Source organism: Molossus molossus, unplaced genomic scaffold (assembly GCF_014108415.1).
Source record: "Molossus molossus isolate mMolMol1 unplaced genomic scaffold, mMolMol1.p scaffold_m16_p_29, whole genome shotgun sequence".
Taxonomy (NCBI): Eukaryota; Metazoa; Chordata; class Mammalia; order Chiroptera; family Molossidae; genus Molossus; species Molossus molossus.
This window is the reverse complement of record NW_023425365.1, coordinates 928,989-950,022: the sequence shown is the minus strand read 5'-3', so window position 1 is coordinate 950,022 and position 21,034 is coordinate 928,989. Positions and strand designations below refer to the sequence as shown.

The 21,034-nt window shown below is 43.9% G+C and overlaps 1 protein-coding gene across 4 annotated transcripts in view; it reads left to right on the top strand.

Moving 5' to 3' along the window:
• The window catches only part of AUH (AU RNA binding methylglutaconyl-CoA hydratase), a 181,581-nt gene that overhangs the window by 31,536 nt on the left and 129,011 nt on the right, over positions 1-21,034 (top strand). For all 4 annotated transcript variants that reach the window (XM_036278522.1, XM_036278521.1, XM_036278523.1 and 1 more), the window contains one exon: positions 12,080-12,166. In XM_036278522.1, coding sequence (XP_036134415.1) covers positions 12,080-12,166 — 87 coding nt within the window. The remainder of the gene's footprint in view (positions 1-12,079; positions 12,167-21,034) is intronic.

Genomic DNA, 21,034 nt, shown 5'->3' with positions numbered 1-21,034 from the left:
CACCTGGACTCATGTTGTGAAACTTCCCGTGTGAAGTCAGGACCCACACACTACCAGCTGACCCTCGACAGACTCGCCCGGGGCCAGGTCCCCTTCCCAGGAACAGTGTGCTTACTCCTGGTTGACTGGGTTTCATTCTTCCCTGGGACCCGAGCCCTCACTGCGCTGGAGAAGCCAGGCTGAGTTCCCGAGTTCTGCAGGAAGATGCTGTGGAGGCCCTGTCTCTGACCTGCAGAGAAAGTTCCCTTTTCTTGTGCGGTCGATGATCCTGCAGCCAGTTCTGAAGCTCACAGCTGCACACGTGTTTTGTTCCGCAGTGTCGTTTGGGTGAATGCTGGGTTTGAAGGTGGCTGCCAGCTCAGGTGGTCTTGAGGGTCAGGGTTCCTGAACACCCTCAGGTCAGAATTTCCCTTCGAGTAATTTGGGACTTCTTGGGGCAAACAAAGGTTTGAAAGGTGGAGATAGGATTTTTATATTCTCTAAAATGAAAGTGAAGGCAACGTGATCGATACATATATTCATTTAAACATTTGTAGTATATATGCTCTCACTTGTCATAACTGTAAACTTTTGGTGATTTTCTTCTCTCGAATTATATGAAATATCTGTGACTCGGTTTCGTTTGGTGACAGAGAGGACATTCCTCTTGCCAGTATAAGTGGAGTTCTGGGGTGTCACATGAAAAGCATTTTCAGGGATTCAAGGGAGGGTAAGCTTTGCCAAGGACAGTCAGGGCCAGAAGTAGGGCCGGTGCCCAGAGACCCTGTACCGTACTGAAGCTAGTCCAGTGTGGCCTTTCGCTCCATCCGTGCGTAGCTCAGCCAATGCCCTCGGCTGTGCTCCTCACTGTGCTCCTGCCTGGAGCCTGCATTCAGAGTCCATGCGGTTGGCCACGTGGCTGCTGAGGCCACAAGATATGAAGAGAGAGAGAATCAAGCCAGTGCAGATTAGTGGGCTAGAGAGAGAACTCTTTGAGTCCCTGGGGTATATTGTCTTGGGCTTGGGAAGGATGAATAACCAATCAGCTTCCCAAGCGTTTGTGGGCTTCTCATGGGTCCACTCCTTTCCCAGGTTAGAATGACAGGCTTCTGTGGTCAGGCACCTCCACCTGTGCCATTTTGATTTCTGTTGCGCTCCCCCCCCCCCCGCCCCCATTTGGTGCTGGAAGGGGGAAGGGAGGAGTGTTGGTCCTTGGCAGAGCAGTGCTGGGCTCCCTGCAGTGTGTGAAGCTGGCTGTCTTTCCTAGGGAAGCACAGGGCTCGTGCTCCCCCCTCCCCCCCTGGCTCAGTGGTGTTCCGTCCCCTCTGCTTCTTTCCCTGTTAGGGTCTGGCTGACTCCAGGTGCCAGTGTCCCTCCTGGGGGTCTCGCTCAGTGTTGTTTTGTTCTGGTAGAAGGTTACTCCTGTACGATCTGCCTGCCCCTTTTGAGGCTTGTTTCTAAAGATTCTGATTTCTTTCCTGAGTGCCTGGGATGTTCTGTACATTTCTTTCGATTCCTGCTGGTCATAACATGGTCTTTCTCCGGTAACTGCCTGTGAATGGCAATTTCAGTATAAACTGGAGGGAACCCCTTGCAGATTATTGGAGCTCTTTTTCTGAGAGGCTGTCTCCTTTCCAGTTTCCTGTCCTACAAATACACCCATCCAGACTCTCCTCTCTGTATCATCCAGCTTCCATGCTTGCTCTATTCAGGTCCCCCCCCTTGCACCCCAGTCTGTAATGTGCCTTCAGAGAGACAGCTGGAGACTCACAGATCAGTCTCTCACTGCTTGTTGGTCATGGGAGACAGTCCATATGTTTTGAGGGAAGAAGGGCTGGTCCAGTCCACTTACTCATCACAGTCACGGGGGGGGCACTGCTAGGCCCCTGTGGTATGGGATGGTATCTAAGAATCAAGGTCTAGGTACTATCTGGCTTATTGTTTCTTGGGTTTCTTTGTTTCAAGGCTCTTTTACTCGACAGAGCTAAGAAATGTGCAGATTCGAAAAATAAACACGTTACATTACATATATGTACACACCTATCTACGTCAATGTCTGTTTTAATATTTTGAAAACCATGAGTTTATACTGATAACTCCATCCATTTCATTAACAAAGGATGATGAAATCTTCTTCGATTTTATATTTGTATTACCTGTAATATATTTACTTCTTTGCCCAGTCCTGTAATATGCAAAAAATAGTTTCAGAATTGTGATCTATATTACTGTGATAAAACACTTTCTAACTAAAGTTTGGTGTTTACTTATAGTATTTATGTGTTTAGACTGAGGGCATTAAGGAAAAAGACTGTGTTGAAAGTTATTTGTGTTATTTTCCCCTTAATGTAATTATCTCTTATTTGTGTACAATAAAGTTAGATGTCCTTGCTCTTGTGTATTTCAGTTAGCACACGTGAAATATCAGCTGGGCTTCAAATGGCAAAACTACACGAGAAGTCCACTCCCACTTCCTCCCCCAACCCTTGGGTGCTAATGAATCTCATTTGTTTCCAGCTTGTCCATCATGTTTCTTTTTGCAGCATTAAAGGTATGTGTGTTGCCTGGCTGGTGTGGCTCAGTGGTTGAGCATCGACCCTGCACCAAGAAGTCGTGGGTTCGATTCCCAGGCAGGGCACATGCCCAGGTTGTGGACCCTATCCCCAGTGGGGGGCATGCAGGAGAGGGCCAATTGATGTTCTCTCTCATTAATGTTTCTCTCTCTCTCTCTCTCCCCCTTCCTCCCTCTCTAAAATCAATAAAGGAAAAAAAAAAAAGTGTGCTTGGTTACCTATTTCATGTTTTTCTTTGACAGGTTACATTTTACATGTACTCTTGTGCGCTTTACTTTTGCCATTTAACAGTGTGTCCGAGTATCACTCCCTGCTAGTTCACAGAAATCGGATGCTAGCCGGAAGTTCATGAGGGCTCAGTGGGACGTGTTCGGGCTGGAGCCTTCCTAGCAGTGTGTGCTGGTGGAATGGTCCTGACCCTGCGGGGAGGGAGCAGTGCCTTGGCGGGAGGAGAGCCGCCTCCGGCAGGCCAGAGGGCTGGGGCGCTGACCGCTTGGAGGTCCGCGTCTGGGTGGGTCGAAGGACATTCACTTTGAGGGAAAATGAAGTCCTGTTTATCAGAGCCTTGGATTTTGATAAAATCTGATGGCACAGCAGTCTTTTTCATTAAATGAGGAGTTGCTGTAGATGACTTTGAGGATAATTTACTGTATAATTTTAAAAAATTTAATATTTTATAGAGCAGTTTTAGGTCCATAGCAAATTAGAGGGGATGGTACAGAGATTTCTCCTATACCCCTGGCTTCCACGCAGGCACAGCCTCCCCCATGACCCGCGTCCCCACCAGAGGGGCACCTTCGTGACAACTGAGGACCCTGCACTGACACGTCCCCCTCACTCGACTCCACAGTCCCCTACGCTTCACTGTGGGCTCTGGGCCATCTGGGGTCTGGGCAGCGGTCTGGTGCTGCCCAGCGGCCACTGCAGTGTCACACAGGGTGTTTGCACTGCCCCGAAAACCCTGTGCTCTGCCTGTGCACCCCTCCCTGGGACCACGGACGACGTCACAGCCTCCACAGCTTCACCTTCTGCAGCCTGTCAGATGGAGGGAGGAGTCCTGCAGTGAGTAGCCTTCCGAGACCCAGTCTTTGCACGCTTCCTTCCCTCCTGTTTTCCATGCTTCCCTAGCTCGCGTCTTGTCGTTGCTGAGCAGCGTTCTGCTGTAGATGCGAGGCGCCGTGGCTGCTTCCAGGTATTGGCCACTGTGAATAAAGTGGCTATGAGAATCTGTGTAAGGACAGAAAACAGGTTTTCCTTTCGTTTTATGATTATTTTCCACAATGTATGAGAAACACCTGGTCATTAAACACGGAGCTGGCTGGTGTCTGCAACTCCAAACCGCCTTTCTACCCAAAGGGGCAGGAAGGAAGATTAGAATTAATAAAAAATATTAGCAGAGTAAGAAAACTAATCATAGTGGGGCACTAGCCATAGTTAGAAAAATGCTAGTCCTCCTTTGCAATGTTATTCCTAGTTACTGTGTTCTGATTGAGAAAAAGCCCACTCTGACCTGGCCAGGAGGTGTGTGCCTGGGAGTTTGCCTCGGGAATGCTGTCCATTCTCTTAATCCGGGACAAGGGGGACTCCCTGACATCACGGAAAGGTGAACAGCCTGATTCTGGGGACACTGGACCCTGGACCTGTGACTGTGGCTTACTGGCGACCAGCCCTGCAGCCCCCACCCACATCCCTTCCCCCTTGCCTGCTAAAAATATGCTAAGAAACCCCCGGGCACATCTGCCCTTTCCTCCCAAAAGCCCCCAATAAAAGAGCAGCTCTCTCTGCCCTTGTATTGCCGGTCGGTGCACAGGTCCCTTCCCCGTCTATGGGGAAAGTTAATAAACTTCCTCTCTTTTCTGTCTTCTCTCTGTTGTGAGTTCTTTCACAACCCTGCATCACCGGCCCAAATAAAACCCTAACAATCTGTGCAGATTTTTAAAATTTTATATTTTTGTTAGTCCTTACTGGTGGATATTTTTTCATTGATTTTTCTTTTTAGGTAGAGTGGAAGGGAAGGAGGGAGGGAGATACACACACACGCACCTACTGGGCCAGGTAGGGGTTGAACCCTTTGGTCCTTGGGATTATGCTCTCATCACTGAGCCAGATCGGCCAGGGCTGTGTGCAGATTTTTGAGTGGACGTATTTTCAACTCCTTTGGGTAAATACCAAGGAGCATGATTGCTGAATCATATGATAACAGTAGGTTTGATAAAAATCCACCAAAATATCTTCCAAAGAGGCTGCATTGTTTTGCATTTCCCAGCAGTGAATGAGAGTTTGTTTCTCTGAATCTTTGCCAGCAGTTGGAGTTGTCAGTGTTCCTGGCTTTGTAGAGGTGTAGTGGTGTCTCATTGTATTTTAATTTGCATTTCCCTGATGACATGTGAGGTGGAGCATTTTTACTTAATTAAATGTTTTTTTCTTACTTGATTTTAGAGAGGAAGGGGGAGAGAGAGAGAGAAAGAGAAACATTGATGAGAGAAAACATAGATTGGCTGCCTCCTGCATGCCCCCCACTGGGGATCAGGCCCACAACCTGGGTGTGTGCCCTGACCAGGAATCGAACCGGCGACCTCTTGGTGCGTGGGTTCTTGCTCAACCACTGAGCCACACCGGCTGAAACAAATGTGAGTGGAGCATTTTTTTTATGTGCTCATATGCCATCTGTATATCTTTTTTGGTGAGGTGTCTATTAAGGTCTTTGGCCAAGTTTTTAAATGAGTTGCTTGTTTTGTTATTGTTGAATTGTAAGAGTTCTTTGGATAGACCTGGAGATTGTTATACTAAGCTAAATAAGCCAGTAAGAGAAAGACAAATACCATATGATCTCACTTTTATGTGGAATCTAATGAGCAAAATCAACTGGCAGACAAAATAGAAACAGAGACATGGATACAGGGGGCAGATACATGGAACAGCTGTCAGAGGGGAGGGCCGTTGGGAGGTTGGGTGAAAGAAGGTGAAGGGATTAAGCAAAAGAATATATGTATATAAAGCATATAGACTCAGATATCAGTGTGGTGATAGCTACAGTGGAAGGGGTGGGGTAATAGATGGAGGGGGGCAGGGGGGTAAATGGGGATGGAAAGAGTCTTTACTTGGGGTGATGGGCGCACAAGGTAGTGTGCAGATGATGTTTTGTAGTGTTGTACACTTGAAACCTGTATGGTTTTATGAATCAGTGTCACCCCAGTAAATTCAATAAAAAAACTAAAGTGGATTTCTTGTAGTCAACATATAGTTGGGCATTGTTTTTTTAAAAAAATAAACTATGACCATCTTTTTATTGACACATTTAGACATTGATATTAAAAGTGATCAGTGATATAGTTGGATTGTTTCTATTTGTTGGCCTTGGTTTGTTTTGCTTATTTGATTTTTTCCCACTCTACCTTTTGTGGTTTTAATAGAGCATTTCATATCATTCTGTTTTTCGTCATAGTATAGAATATCAATTATATTTTCTTTTTTTTAAATCCAAAATGTGTTTATTGGGATGGTTCCCCACTCACCTTGATTCAGGTGCTTTTCATGCGGCTTCCTTCTGAAGGAGCCTCCTCTGTCTGGAAGCCTTGCTCGTCCTCCCGGGGGCTGCCGGAGGCCGGTGGGGCGACCAGCACTCCACCAGCGTTTGTGCAGGGCTGACGACGGTGGTGATCTCAGCCTCCTGGGAATTCCCATCCAGGAAGGAGGAGCGGGCTCTGCGCCAGGCGCTTCTGTGTCCTCTTCTGTTCCGGAGGGGGTGGTGGGGCTCTCAGTGAGAGGCATGCTGTCCTGTGGGGTCGGCACCTCCTGAAAGGTGCAGTTATAGCTCTGGTGACTCCTTTTTCTGCTTGCGATAGGTATTTATATTTAACCGACATTTACAGTTAGTTCAAGTCCACTTTCAAATGATGCTGTGCTACTTTGTGGGTAGTGTGAGTGCCTTATAACAAATAATTGTTCCTCCCTCACATTTTATGTCATTGCTGTCATTTGCTTCACTTATAAATAAGCATCTGTATATGCATAAATGTAAACATGCATATACATGTAAACATGTGCAACATACATGTAAACCTGTATATACATGTAAACACACACAATGTCTAAACATGCACACACCCGAAAACGTGCAATACATGTAAACACGTACATACACGTGCAATATATGTAAACATGTATATACATGTAAACATGTGTAACATATAGCCATAAGTGTATGTAACTGAATACATTGTTTCTGTTATTATTCTGAACAAATTATTACCTGTTAGGTCAGTGAAGTAACAGTTTTTATTTTACCTTTACTTGTTCCATTTTGATGCTCTTTCTTTTTTATTGTTGACACTATTGCAAATGTCCCTCTTTTTCCCCCTTTGCCACCTCCACCCAGCCCCTGTCCCCTCTCCCTTGACTCTCACCACACTGTTGTCTCTGTCCATGGGCTGTGCATGTATGTTCTTCAGCTAATTTCTTCATCCTCTTTCATCTAGTCGCCCACCCCCGCCCCTCTGACATTTGTCAGTCCATTTCATGTACCGTGCCTCTGGTTTTATTCTGTTTGTCGGTTTGTTTTCTTCATTTGGTTCTGCATATTAGTGAGATAATAAGCTATTTGTCTTACTCTGACTGACTTTTTCACTTAGCATAATACTGATGAATTCTTACACCGTGGCTGAACCTGAAAAGCAGTGCTTTGTGGAGGAAAGACACACAAGACCACATGTGACTGATGTGTTGTTGGACGGCGTCACTCTGCTGTAGGGATTTTTCTCTCCATTATAACCTTACTGGACCATTGCATGGTTTGGTGCTGAGCAAAATATCCTTTTGCGGTGCACGACCATATTGTATGAGTTTATTTATATGGAAGTCCAGAAAAGGAAAGTTAGAGGAAAATACATTAGTGGTTGCGGGGAGCCAAGGTGAGAACAGGGAGTGACTGCAGGTGCATGTGAGGAGTCTCTGTGATGATGGAAACATTCTAAAGCTGGATTGTGGGGATGGTTGTACAACTCCGTAAAACTTCCAAAAATGAATTGCATGCTTAAAATGACTGCAATGTATTTTATGTAATGATACCTCTAGGTGTTAGTTGAATTTTATCAACTACTTTTTCTGCACTTACTGAAAATTTATGATTTTTCACCCTTATTTCATTAATTTTCTAAATTAAAAATTTAATTAAACCAGTCTTGAATCTTGGACTGAATGTAACTTGGTCTTGATATATTGTATTTTATGTATGTTACTAGTAGGTATGATTTACTAATATTTTGTTTAGGATTTTTTGAGATTATGTTTTTGAGGAAGATTGGCCTGTCATGCTTTTTTCTTATAATGTTCTTATCAAGTTTTTGTTTTGCTTTTCTCCATGTAAGACTGTTACATTCTTTTTTCATTATGTGCTCGGAAAAATTTATTGTTGGAGCCATTCAGACATGCAGTTTCTTTGTGGGAAAGTTTTAAATTACATATTCAATTTAATATGTATTTGTGTTTTTAGATTTTTCTATTTCCTTGTCACTTTTAATAAGTTGTGTTGTTCTGGAAATTTGTCCATTTCATATACCTTTCCAAATTTATTGGACCAAGGTTGTTAATATTTGTTTTAAATCCTGTAGTCCTTAGCATGATCCCTCCTGTTCATTCTCGGTATTGGGATTTGTGCTTCTCTGATTTTACATTTTACGTGCTAAAAGATTTCAGTTTTTTCAGAGAACCAACTTCTTTGATTTTCCTCTCTTGCATATTTGTTTTCTGTTTTAAAATTGTGTTTCTGTGTTTCTTCTACTTTGGGATGAATTTTTTCCTGTTTCTCGATGGGGATATCTGATGAGGGAATTTGCCTCCATGCTTTATCAGTCAGTGTGTATGAGCTCTGTTAAAAACCCACTGTGGCTGTAGAGGTGTTCGTTGTTCTTTTTGGTCTGTCGGCTTTTGCTTTGTGTATTTTGGTGCTTTTTTGTGTTACTTATTTTAGTTCAGAATTCTTACGACTTTTCCAGTGGATCACTATATTTATTATTGTAAAACGACCCTCTAGCTCTAGTGATGTTTTTTACCTTAGGTTCCTTTTGTCAGATACTATGATGACTTTATAAGTTTCCTTTAGTTAGTGTTTGCATGTTTTCTACCATTGACTTTAGCCGTTCTGAGCGCTTGTATTTTAAGGTATGTTGCTACTAAGCAAGATTTTAAACTCAGCTTTTAAAATCTTCTGCTTGAAGAATACCCTGTAGTGTTCCTTCTACTGTGTGCCTTCTGGTGACAAACTGTGTGTGTGTGAGAGAGAAAGAGAAAATCTTATTTCACCGTCACTTTGAAGGACAGGCCTGCTCAGTCTTGAACTCTAAACCGACAGTTCTTTCCTTCCCCTGCTGTGAAGGCGACCATTTTCTCTTGAGAAGTCATCATCTTTTTTGGCAGCTTCTACGATTTTGTTTTGGATTTTGGTCTTTAGCATTTGGTCTTGGTATGATTTTCTTTGTGCTCATCCTGTTTTGTATTTAGCCTTCGAGAGTCCCCACTGAAAACCTGGGGTGTTCCTCCTTGGCGGACCCTGAGCTCCAGTTCTGTCTCATTTCTGTGAGATTGTTTACAAACTGACATTTGCTTCGAAGCCCTCATCTAGTTGCCCTCTTGCGTATTCTGTCCATGGTCCCTGGGAGAGCCGCACCAAGCTGTCCCAGAGCAGCCGTGAGTCACGGCAGGCTTGTCAGGGTGAGCAGTGTTAGTCGCTGCTGCTGACCCGAGGGACGGAGGAGGGTGCTGTGGATGACGCCAGCCAGGAGGAGGAGAGCTGCTGGTGATGGCCCGAGGAGACAGGCGGGGGTGGGACCAGTGCAGAAGGGGACCGTTGCTCCTGTCCGGGAAGAGTCCATCCGCTGTCGCAGGAGGGAAGGCAGAGCGTTGTGGGTTCCAATCCTGGTCGGTGGGTAGATTTGGTGGTAGGTGCTGGTGGGCTTTCTCTTCTGAATGCTTTGTTTTCTTAGGAAGTGGGCCTCCAGACCGGTGAGAGGTCTGAGGAAGGGGAGTTACAGATGGCCTGTTCCTGTGGACGGGAGAGCAGAGGGAGTGGGGAGACAGCAGACGGGCTCCCTGGGGGCAGGGGCAGGCCTCAGAGGACTTAAACCGCACAAAGGAAATACTTTTAACTTTTTAAAAAGTAAAAGCACCGAGAAATACTCAGCCTCAAATTAAACTTTGGATACTGTCAAGTAAAAAACTGAGGACCACAGCAGGAATGGGGTGACACTATATTTTCAGGTTCTGGATATTCAAGATTGCAGGGTATGTTTTCAAGGTAAAAACAAACAGGATTTTAAACTTTTTAAAAAGTAGTTTCAAAGTCACAATAGAAATGTTTAGCATTCTGTAGAGAAAGGTAACTGTTCCTAAAATAACCCTGGAGTCCCGAAGAAGCTCCACATCCATGTTGTGGGTCAGGCTGTGCTCAGTTCCCGGAGCACGTCTTCCCTACCCCTCTGCCTGACTGCTGGGCAGTGGATGGCCACTCGCCAGGACCAGACCTGCTCCCCTGAGCTCCTGGCACGGCTTCCGCAGCCTCCTCTCCACCGAGGGAGGCTTTCAGAGCATCTGTGTGGTCAGAGTCAGCGTAGTGTAAGGGCTTGATGGGACCGTGGTGTTGCTTCAGGGGCTCCTGCAGGGCAGCTCATCCAGGGTTCCTGTCTTCCCGTCACTGCTCTGGCTCCTTTGCACCAACCCCTCCTCACAGAGCACTGCGTCTAGGGGCTGTCCTGAGCCAGGGTGTGTCAGCCGGGTGGCACCGAGCACATTTGATATCCTCAGTGTTCAATGGCAGCGCGTTGAACCATTATTTCTTTTACCAAATACATCCTACGAGTTCAGAAAATTTGAGGGTCCTAATAACATTTTTCTTTCATGCTAAATTTTAATTCTTCATGGAAAAACTTGATTAGGAAGACATGTATCAGAGTACCCAGCACCTCACTTATTAAGCAGTGCATGGTTACAGAGGTTGAAGCCCTCCCTCTGTGCACCCCACGCCCCAGAGGTCACACTGGAGTTTGGTATTCTCACTTCCATGCATGTTGTATAACCCTAAAGAGCATTCTGTGTAAACCGGCATTATCCCATGTATCTTTTCTGTACGTAATTATAAGTGTGTGTAATTATATATCCTTCAACATTTTTAGATTTACATATACTTTAATTCCTTCATTTGTATGCAAATTCTTAATTCCATTATAATTTTCCAGTTTTATTAATAATCCTTTTGATCAATATTTAAGTTATTTCTAATTGTTTGCTGTTTTATATATGTTGCATTGATTGTTATTGTTCATATTTCCTTGGGCATATATGTTTGAGAGATTTTCTAGTGTATGTGAATATATAGATATAGTTGTATGTGTGTGTGAGTGCGTGAACTGCAGTTCTTCCGCAGGAAGTGTGTGGGCTCAGTGTCCCGACCTCAGCTGCTTGGTACTTGATACTATGTCTAGTCATGATTGATTTGTAATGGACTAATAAGAGAGTAAGTAGCTGAGTGTATGCCTTCTGTGCGCTAATTTATGTTTTCGATCGTCTGTTTATTTAAATGGGGACCTACCCTCCTCAGATAGTTTAATTTTATTAAAAAGAATGTCTTTGTGGAGCCACAGAGTAAATGGTTCCTGAAAAATTCTTTATGTTTATTTTTCTCTGTTCCAAAGTTATGATTCCATGATAAACTCATAATTATGAAATTGTCAGTTTGTTCATACTTTAAAGCCAGTGATTCCCAGATGTGATCTGTAGTCACCAAGATAGGCATCCATGAAATGTTTTCTATGTAAAAAAACATGATTTGCTCTTTTCACTGGGTTGACATTTGCATCGATGGGGCAGAAGCGACGGTGGGTAACGCTGCTGACATCTTTGCGGGACCACGGAAGTGGCATCGGTCTGTCGTTACTTATGTTAACTTCATTGGGTTTATTTGTATTATTAGATGAATAAATATTTTAAAAATTGGTTTTTGCCTGGCCATTGTGGTTTAGTGGGTTGGGCTTTGTTCCATGCACCAAGAGGTCACTGGTTCGATTCCTGGTCAGGGCACATACCCGGGTTGTGGGCTCGATCCCCAGTAGGAGGCGTGCAGGAGGCGGCCGATGGATGTTCTCTCTCATCCATGTTTCTATCTCTCCCTCTCCCTTCCTCTCTCTCTAAAAAAAGTCAATAAAAATATATTTTAAAAAAAGTGTAGTTTTAGTTTCTAATAGAGTAACTGTCAGTACATACAACCTGAGCATAGTCTTTTCCTTTGCAAGGGCTTAAAGAGGTCCCAAGACCACAAAGTTTGAGAACTACTGTTATGACCACCGTAGGTGCATGAAAAAGCAAATGTCCTTCCTGATGCTTGTCTTTGAGAAGGAGCACTTAGGTAATATAATTCCTTTACGTGTAACAGATAAACTCAGTTCCTTTTAATGTTATATATGAATTTAAAATTTTCAATGCATTTCATTAAAATTTTGTTATAACTAGATAATGTTTGTAAATAAAATCTTTTGCAGGTGCCGACCTTAAGGAAAGGGCCAGAATGAATCCCAGTGAAGTTGGTCCTTTTGTCTCCAAAATAAGAGCTGTGATTAATGAAGTCGGTAAGTGATTAATCAAGTAGGTGAGCATGCTGAAGATGGCCTTGAATGGCAGGTGTAAAAGGTCATACCTGTCTTTATATATAAAATGTGGCCAAAGTACTTACATCATTAGATAATCATGACTGGAATGATGACATGACACGTGCAGATTTTATTACAGGACAAAGAGGAAGTTGGCAAAAGCCTTTGACTTAAGGATCTGTAGCTCTTAAATAATCTCATACACAAATATATTTGTAAGTTTGAATTTTATTGTTTTTCTTTTTTTTTTATCCTCACCGGAGGACATTTTTCCATTTTTTGCTCAGGTAGAGTGGGAGGGAGAGAGAGGAACAGAGAGAGAGAGAGAAACATCGATGTGAAAGGGACACATCGAGTGGCTGCCACCCGCACAACCGACCAGGGCCGGGGACAAACTGCAGCCGAGGTACGCGCCCTTAGCGGGAACCGAACCCGGGTCTCTCAGGACCGCAGGCCGACGCTCTAACCGCTGAGCCAAACCGGCCAGGGCTTGAATTTTATTGTTTTTTACATAAATAGGATTGTACTGTTTCCCAGACTATTGTGTAATATTGATATATCAGTACATACCAATCAATGTTGTCACTAATACTTTTTAATATATTGCTGAATAGTCATCCATAGCATAGTCTCATTCATACTTTAAAATTATTTCTTCATTAATAAACACTTGGGTTTTTTGTTTTTGTTTTTTGGCTATTTATAGACAAGCAGTGAGTATCTTTGTACTTAGTCTTCCAGAGCATGAGCATGTGTATTTACAGGGTGGTTTCCAAACATGGAATTAAAGTCCTCAGTATAATGTGTTCATTGTGCATTTTAATACATCCTACCAGGTTATATTTTAAAAAGATTGCAATAATTTATATTCCCATCAATTATACGATAGTACCTGTTTCCTCATCTTTCTGTCAGCATTTAATGTTGCTGTTTTTAAAAATGTCCAGGGTTACAAAAGACATCTCAGCACCTCCCCAGATGTGCTGTCGTGTTTGATCTTAGGCTGCTTGTTCACAGCCTTCTCTCTTCATACATTATATGATGATTATTTATTTCTATAGCCTTGGTCTTGTGTCTTTTTTCTCCTCACATTCATTCCTTGCTGTTTTATAATCTTTGTACCTTTGCGTTGACCTCCCCCTCCCATTTCTGTTGAAGGCTAGTTATTGTGGGTCTGTTGGAGAGTCACTGATTGTATGTGCTTGTTTTAGAGCACACCGACCTTGTAATACTTGTACCAGTTATTGTTCTTTCTCAATTAATTTTCTTGTGTTTCCTAGATGAAAAGTTTATTATTTGTAAATAATACAATTTTTGTGTGTGTTATTTTTCCAACATTTTCATCTTACATATTTTTCATGTATTTTTACATTGTCTAAGGCCCTTGGTACAATATTCAGTTATTGACGTGAGCATGTTTATCCTTATCTGTATTTGACTTTGATGAATGCTTTTAGTATTTTGCCAATATTTTATCAGATTCAGGAAATTTTCTTCTATGTTAGCTGCCCTGGCCTTGTATTACTAGAATAAACCCTACCTGGTCATTGTGGTTAGTGGCTACAGTGGTTTTGACTATATTATACTGGGTTCAGTTTTAAATATTTTGCTATCATCACAAATGAGATCGATCTTCTGATTTGGTGTCTGTGTTACCCTTTCCTGGCATGGTGTAAGAGTACATACAGCCTTCATTGAAGAAGGGAAACGCTTCCCCTCTCTTTCTCTGCTATTCAGGGGGTCAGCTGCTGTTTGAAGGGTTCGTAGCATGTGACCATGTGACATCTGTTGGTGTCTTGTGTGATTTTGTTATTGCTGTTTACTTTTTAAAAAATATTAATTGTGTTTCTCCCATCACCATTTATCCCCTCTATGCCTTCTTCCATTTCACCCCCTCCGACTCAGCCCCCTGAAATCACCACACTAAGTTTTAAAATATATGTGTTTTGACTTTTCTTCCTCTTTTTATCCTGTGCTAATGTTAGCAGGGCCTTTCTCTGCTCTCCTCTCCAGCTTCAACCGCATGGTCAGAGCCTCCTGAGGGAGAGCGGGGGCTCGGTCTCCATGCTGGTCAGAGACTCGGTCTTGGGGTGAAAGCTGAAGCTGTCTGTGCCTTTCCATGCGTGTGGGAGGAGGCCAGGGCTGGCCCAGCTATACACGTACCTGATGTTTTCTCTGAGCCTTTATCTGGTCTGTCGATCTGAAATGGGAATTTCTTGGGGACTTTTCAAATGAAGAACTGTTTCTGATTTTTCAGTGACATCTTTTCTGTGATTGTAGCCATAGCATTTCTGTTGTGGATCCTAATTTGGTCTACATTTTTCTCCTCCATGAGTTCCCCAATATTTTTATATTGTACTTTATTTTTATTTTTTGGTTAATCCTCATCTGAGGGTCTTTCTTCCATTGATTTTTAGAGCGAGTGGAAGGAAGGGGGTGAAGGGTGGGGTTGAGAAAGAGAGAGAAAGAGAGATCGATGTGAGAAAGAGACACATCGATTGGTTGCCTCCCACATGTGCCCTGACTGGGACCGAGGATTGAACCTGCAACCCAGGTATGTGCCCTTGACCAGGAATGGAACCCACAACCCTTCGGTGTGTGGGCTAATGGTCTAACCACTGAACAGTGCCAGCCGGGGCTTAATGATACCTTTATTGCAGTATTATAATGAATATAAAATGTTTAAGTTGCCTTTTATAGTGGTTTAATGAGAGTTTGAGGCGCAGGTAGAAACTAAGTGTCTCATTCTAACCTACTCATTTATTATAAGAAACCACCAGGGGTAGGCAGACTTTTTCCTAAAGAGACGGATAGTAAATATATTTGGCTTTGCAGAGCCATTATGATCTCTGTCACAGCTTCTCAACCTTTTTTCTTTGAAAGACTTTATATTTCTTTTATTTATTTATTTTTTAAATTAATTTTTGTTACAGATGTTTCTCCATTCCCCCCAATGATTGCCCCTCCCCCTCCCTCCCCCTCCCTCCCTGCCCTGTCCCCAGTTTGTTGTCCATGTCCACTGTTCATGCATACATGCATATAAGTTCTGTGGTTTATCTCTCCCCCACGACCCCCTCTTCTGGGGATTGTCAGTCTGTACCCCACTTCCACATCTCTGGGACTACCCCATTCCTCAGACTGTTATGTTCATTATATTCCACAAATAAGTGAGATCATATGATACTTGTCTTTCTCTGTTTGCCTTGTTTCACTTAGGATGATACTTTCCAGGTCCCTCCATGTAGTCTCAAAGGATAAGAGATCTTTCTTTCTTACCGCTGCATAGTACTCCATTGTGTATATGTACCACAGCTTTTTTATCCATTCGTCTACTGATGGACACTTGGGCTGTTTCCAGATCTTAGCTATTATAAATAGTGCTGCTACAAACATGCTACAAATATTCTTTCTGATTGGTGTTTCAGGCTTCTTAGGGTATATTCCTAGAAGTGGGATCACTGGGTCAAATGGCAGTTCCATTTCTAATATTTTGAGGTAACACCATATTGTTTTCCATGGTGGCTGCACCAGTCTGCATTCCCACCAGCACTGCACTGGAGTCCCCTTTTCTCCACACCCTCGCCAACACTTGTTGTTTGATGATTTGTTGATGGCGGCCATTCTGACAGGTGTGAGGTGATGTCTCATGGTTGTTTTAATTTGCATCTCTCTGATGATTAATGATGATGAGCATTTCTTCATATGTGAAAGATTTTATATTTCTAGAGCAGTTTTAGTTCACATAAAAATGGAGACGAGGGTACAAAGATTCTGCATATACCCCCATCTCCACATATTCATAGCCTCCCCTATTAATAACATCCCCCTCCAGAGTGATGCATTTGTTACAACTGATGAACCTACATTGACATCATATAATCACCCAAAGTCCGTGGTTTACATTAGGATTCACTCTTGGTGTAAGCTATTCCATGGGTTTGAATAAATGCAAAATGACATGTATTAATCATTATAGTGTCCTACAGAGTATTTTTATTGGCCTAAAATCTCTCCGTGGATGGCCTCATTGTCCCCTCTCCCCTCTCTGGTAACCACTTTTTATTGTCTCCATAATTTCGCATCTTTAGATCGTTACTCATACAGTTTGTAAACTTTTTTTTCTTTCTCTTTTTCCTCCCTCCCCTCCCCACCCTCCCCTTCCCTCCCCTCCCCTTCCCTCCCCTCCCCTCCCCTCCCCTCCCTCCCCTTCCCTCCCCTCCCCTTCCCTCCCCTTCCCTCCCCTCCCTTCCCTCCCCTCTCTCCCCTCCCCTCCCTTCCCTCCCCTCCCTCCCCTCCCCTCCCCTCCCTCCCCTCCCCTCCCTCCTCTTCCCTCCCCTCCCCCTCCCCTCCCCTTCCTCCCCTCCTCCCCCTTCCCCTTCCCTTCCCCTCCCCTTCCTCCTCTCCCCTCCCTCCTCTCCCCTCCTCCTCCCCCCTCCCTCCTCCCCCTCCCTCCTCTTCCTCCCTCTGCCCCTTCCCCTTTCCCTTCCCCTCTTCATGCCCCTAGTGGGAACCCAACCCAGGACTCTCTGGTCCATAGGCCCACACTCCAACCGCTGAGCCAAACCGGCCAGGGCTGTACCCTTTTCAAATTGGTTTCTTTCACATAATCACATGCATTAAAGTTTTCTCCATGTTCTTTCATGATTTGATGCTTTATTTTTAGCACTGAATAACATCTCATTGTCTGGATGCACCATCGCTTATTTATCCATTCACCTACCAAAGGAAGTCTTGGTTGCTCCCAGATACTGGCAGTTTTGAGTGAAGCTGCTGTAGCATCTGTGTGCAGGCTTTTGTGTGGACGTAGATTTCCACTTTCTCTGTGCGAATACCAAGGGACACAATTGCTGGATCATGATGTTGGGAGTGGAAATGGGGTCCTTGTGGTGTCGTGAGACATTTTTTGGGGACCCACACAGGAGGATGAGGTCTGGTGGTAAGATTTATTTGGGTGGAAATAGAAGGCTGCCCCAGGGTCCCAGTGACTCATCTCTGTCCCTCCCACTGTGGGAAAGTCCAGCCTTATCTTCATCGGCCCAGCAGTGTCCAGAAGTTCTGTACCACATGGAAGCTTAGCCCAGTGTAGTCCATGCCTATCCCATCCAGCTGGCAGCTAGCGTGGTCTGTGCCCGCTGGGCTTCGGTGGTGCTGCATCCAGGCCCGCGGCTGGAGCCCATGCAGCTGCCAGGCCCACAGGCTGCTGTGGAGAGAGAGTGTGTGACATCGGGTGAGAGAGAGGAAGAGGAGGAGAAGCTTTGTGAAGCTGGGATTATATTATTTTAGGCTTGGGATAGACCAGGGGTTTCTTCAAACTAACCAATTTCCCCATTTCTTGCCGCTGGCATTGTGTCTTCTCCCAACCATTCCATTTCCTAGATCTCCCAGGGTTCAGAGTCCCCTATCCAATCCGATCCTTTTCCCAGGCTAGGCTCCGCCCCTGTGCTTGCCATCCTTGTTCCTCCTGCGCATGCCTCATGGTAGAAGCACCTGCCCATGTGCCATCTTGGCTTCTACTGGGCATGGGCCAGCAGAGAAATTTCTCCTGTTTTATCTCTCCTGGGAGAAGGATCTTGCACTGCCTGCTTCAGGGTAGGTCCTGCAGGCTGGGGGTGCCCTGGGACGTGTGTGGAGCTGCAGCTTTCCTGGGAAGCGGGCTCAGTGTTTGGTTCAGCTTCCCAATTTATTATGCTTAGTGGTGTCTGACTCCCGTTGCTCCCCTCTTTTATTAATATCTAGCTGTTTACAGTAACAATATGGTAAGAGGTGTTGAGCTTTGTGAAAACTGCCTGTCCTCCACGGTGGATAGACCATTCTCAGTGATGAACGAGTCTTACCCTGGCTCCATGTCCTGTCAGCTTTGGTGTTGTCAGTGTTCCAGGCTGGGCCCTTCTGACAGGTGTGCCATGGTATTGTGTTTCAATTTGCATGTTCCTGATGACAGACATGGAGCATCTTCTCATGTGCTTATTTGTCAGATCTTTGGTGATGTGTCCGTTAAGGTCTGTGACCCTGTGTTTGAGTTGCTTATTTTCTTACTGTTGGGTTTTAATAGTTCTTTGTGTATTTTAGATCATAGTCCTTTATCAGAGGTGTCTTTTGCAAATAGTTTCTCCCAGTCTGTGGTGTATCTTTTCATTCTCTTAATGTTGTCTTTTGCAGAGTAGACGTCTTTCATTGTAACAAAGTCCAGCATGTCCACTATTTCTTTGGTGTTGCACAGTAGTTCCCTCCTTATCTGCTGTTTCTTTTTATTTATTTTTAAATCCTCACCCGAGGACTTTTTTTTTTTTTTTTCAGATAGAGCGGGAGGAAGAGAGAGAAACATCAATGTGAGAGAGACACATTGAGTGGCTGCCACCCACATGACCCTAACTGGGGCCGGGGACAAACTGCAACTGAGGTACATGCCCTTAGCGGGAACCAAACCTGGGACTCTCTGGTCTGTGGGCTGACGCTCTAACTGCTGAGCTAAATTGGCCAGGGCCTTTTTTCATGGTTTCACTTATCTGTGGTCAACCAGGGTCTAAAAATATTAAATGGAAAATTCCAGAAATAAGTAAGTTACACATTTTAAATTGCAGCGTGATTCTGAGTAGCGTGATGAAATCTTTCAGCGTCCTGCTCCGTTCCCCCCGGGACAGGGATCATCAGCGTGAAGCTGCATAGGCTGTCTGCCATTAGTCACGTGGTGGCCGTCGCGGTCAGGCAAGGTGCTGCAGAGCCTGTGCTCAGGCCACCCTGTGGTTACCTGCGCAAGGGGCTGTGTCATCCGCCTCGCTTCCTGGCATTGCTTAGGTGCTGGCTTCATCACAGGGGAGAGCACAGTAAAGGAGATGCTTTGAGGGCCACATTCACACAGCTTTCATTAGAGTTTATTGTGATTATTTTATTATTATTTTTGTTGTTATTCTCTCACAGTGTATAATTTATAAATTAAACTTTATGATAGGTGTGTATATATATAGGAAGAATAGTGTGTGTATATATATGTATATGGTTCAGTAGTTATTTGCAATTTGAGGCATCTACTGAAAATACTGTGAAAATATTTATGTCAATGAATATGATATTTCTGTCCAGAACATAGTCTGGAGTACTCATGTAAACACTTACGATACTGAGTAGTTAAAGGGTTTCACAGGGAAAGCACTGGGCCCGGCGTGCACGTGCTATGTGGTTTACACCCCAGCAGTTTGGCTGGTTGTGAGGCTCAGGTCCTGACAGTGGTATACAGACACTACAGAGCATCAGAGTGCCAGTGCACTCCTAAACCCAGTTTCAGACTAGGGTGACTTTCACATGTAAACATGACAGAAACAGTTGCAGAAGGAATGAGGAGAGTCGGTCTCACTTGTGAATATTGATAAAATCTAGTAGGTTTTAAAAAAGACCAGGGTGGATTTTCCCAGCAGTACAAGTGGGAGGACGAGGTTTCCATTTGAAAATATTAACTTTAATTAATATTTGCCTATTAAAATAAAATCATGTTTTTCTCAACAGATTAATAAAGAATTTTAGAGATGTCAAATCTATTCCTAGGAAGAGCTCAAGGCAGACTAGAAATACAGAAAGGAACGTCCTCATACTGATGAGAGGTATCTGTTCTTTAGTAGTAAGATGTTAAAATGGTCTCCTAAGTCAGGAAAAAGACAGGAGGCCCACTATCTCCTCTCTGTTCAACGTTGTCCTTTGTGGAAAGGATAGGAAAGTCTTTGCTTTTGTGGAAAGGATAGGAAATAGAAATAAAGGAATGATTGAAAAAGAAGAAATATAACACTGTCCTTCACAGTGAACTGATTGTCTTAATTGAAAATCTAAGAGGATCGACACATGATTGGAAATAATGAATGCCGCAAGATAGCTGAATATAAGATCTGTATTTCAGAATAACCAGTTGCATTTCTCTATCCCAGAAACAGACAAAGGACATCAATCAAAAAAGTGCCATTTATAGTAGGAACAAAAATGGATTCAGAAATATTTGAAAGCTAGATGGGAAAATGATGAAATTTCATTTTAAGACATTAAAAAAGAATTAAATGGTGACACATTATCTTCTTGACTAGGAAGATTCAGTATCAAAAAGACCATTTTCACAAATGATACAGTGTACAGATTCAATGTAATTACACTTAAATTCTCAGCATTATTTTGTAAGGAATTTGAGCATGAAGAGGCCCCCCCAAATGGCCAAGCATGCTGAAGAAGAAAAAGAAGGGCCTTGCTTTGTCAGCACTCAGGATTTATTTTATTTAATTAATTTTTTTCTTTTTCTAATCCTCACCCTAGGATATTTTTCCATTGATTTTTAGATGGAGTGGAAGGGAGGGAGGGAGGGAAAGCCAGAGAGGGAGAAAGAGAAAGAAAGAGAGAAAGAGAAAGAAACATCGATATGAGAGAGACACATTGATTAGTTGCCTCCCACACGACCCCAACAATGACCGGGGATAGAACCTGCAACCCAGGTATGTTCCCCTGACCAGAATGGAACCCTGTGACCCTTGGGTCCACGGGTCCACGGGTCCACGGGTCCACGGGTTGGTGCTCTAACCTCTGAACCACACTGGCCAGGGCAGCACTCAAGACTAATTTTAAAGATGGGCTATTACTGGCTTTTGGATGGCTGTGGGCCCATAGAGTGGGGTGCGGAACCCAGAGCAGAGGCGCAGAGGCGCAGAGGCGCAGAGGCAGACAACTGACACAGGAGAGGGTGCATTGCGGCTCACTGGGGACAACGAAGGCGACTGTGTGTGACCTAGAACAAACGTCATGTTCTTGAGAGTGAAACATGTCCTAAACACAAAATGCAACACTTCAAAGGAAAGTTGAAAACTCTGCTACATTTAA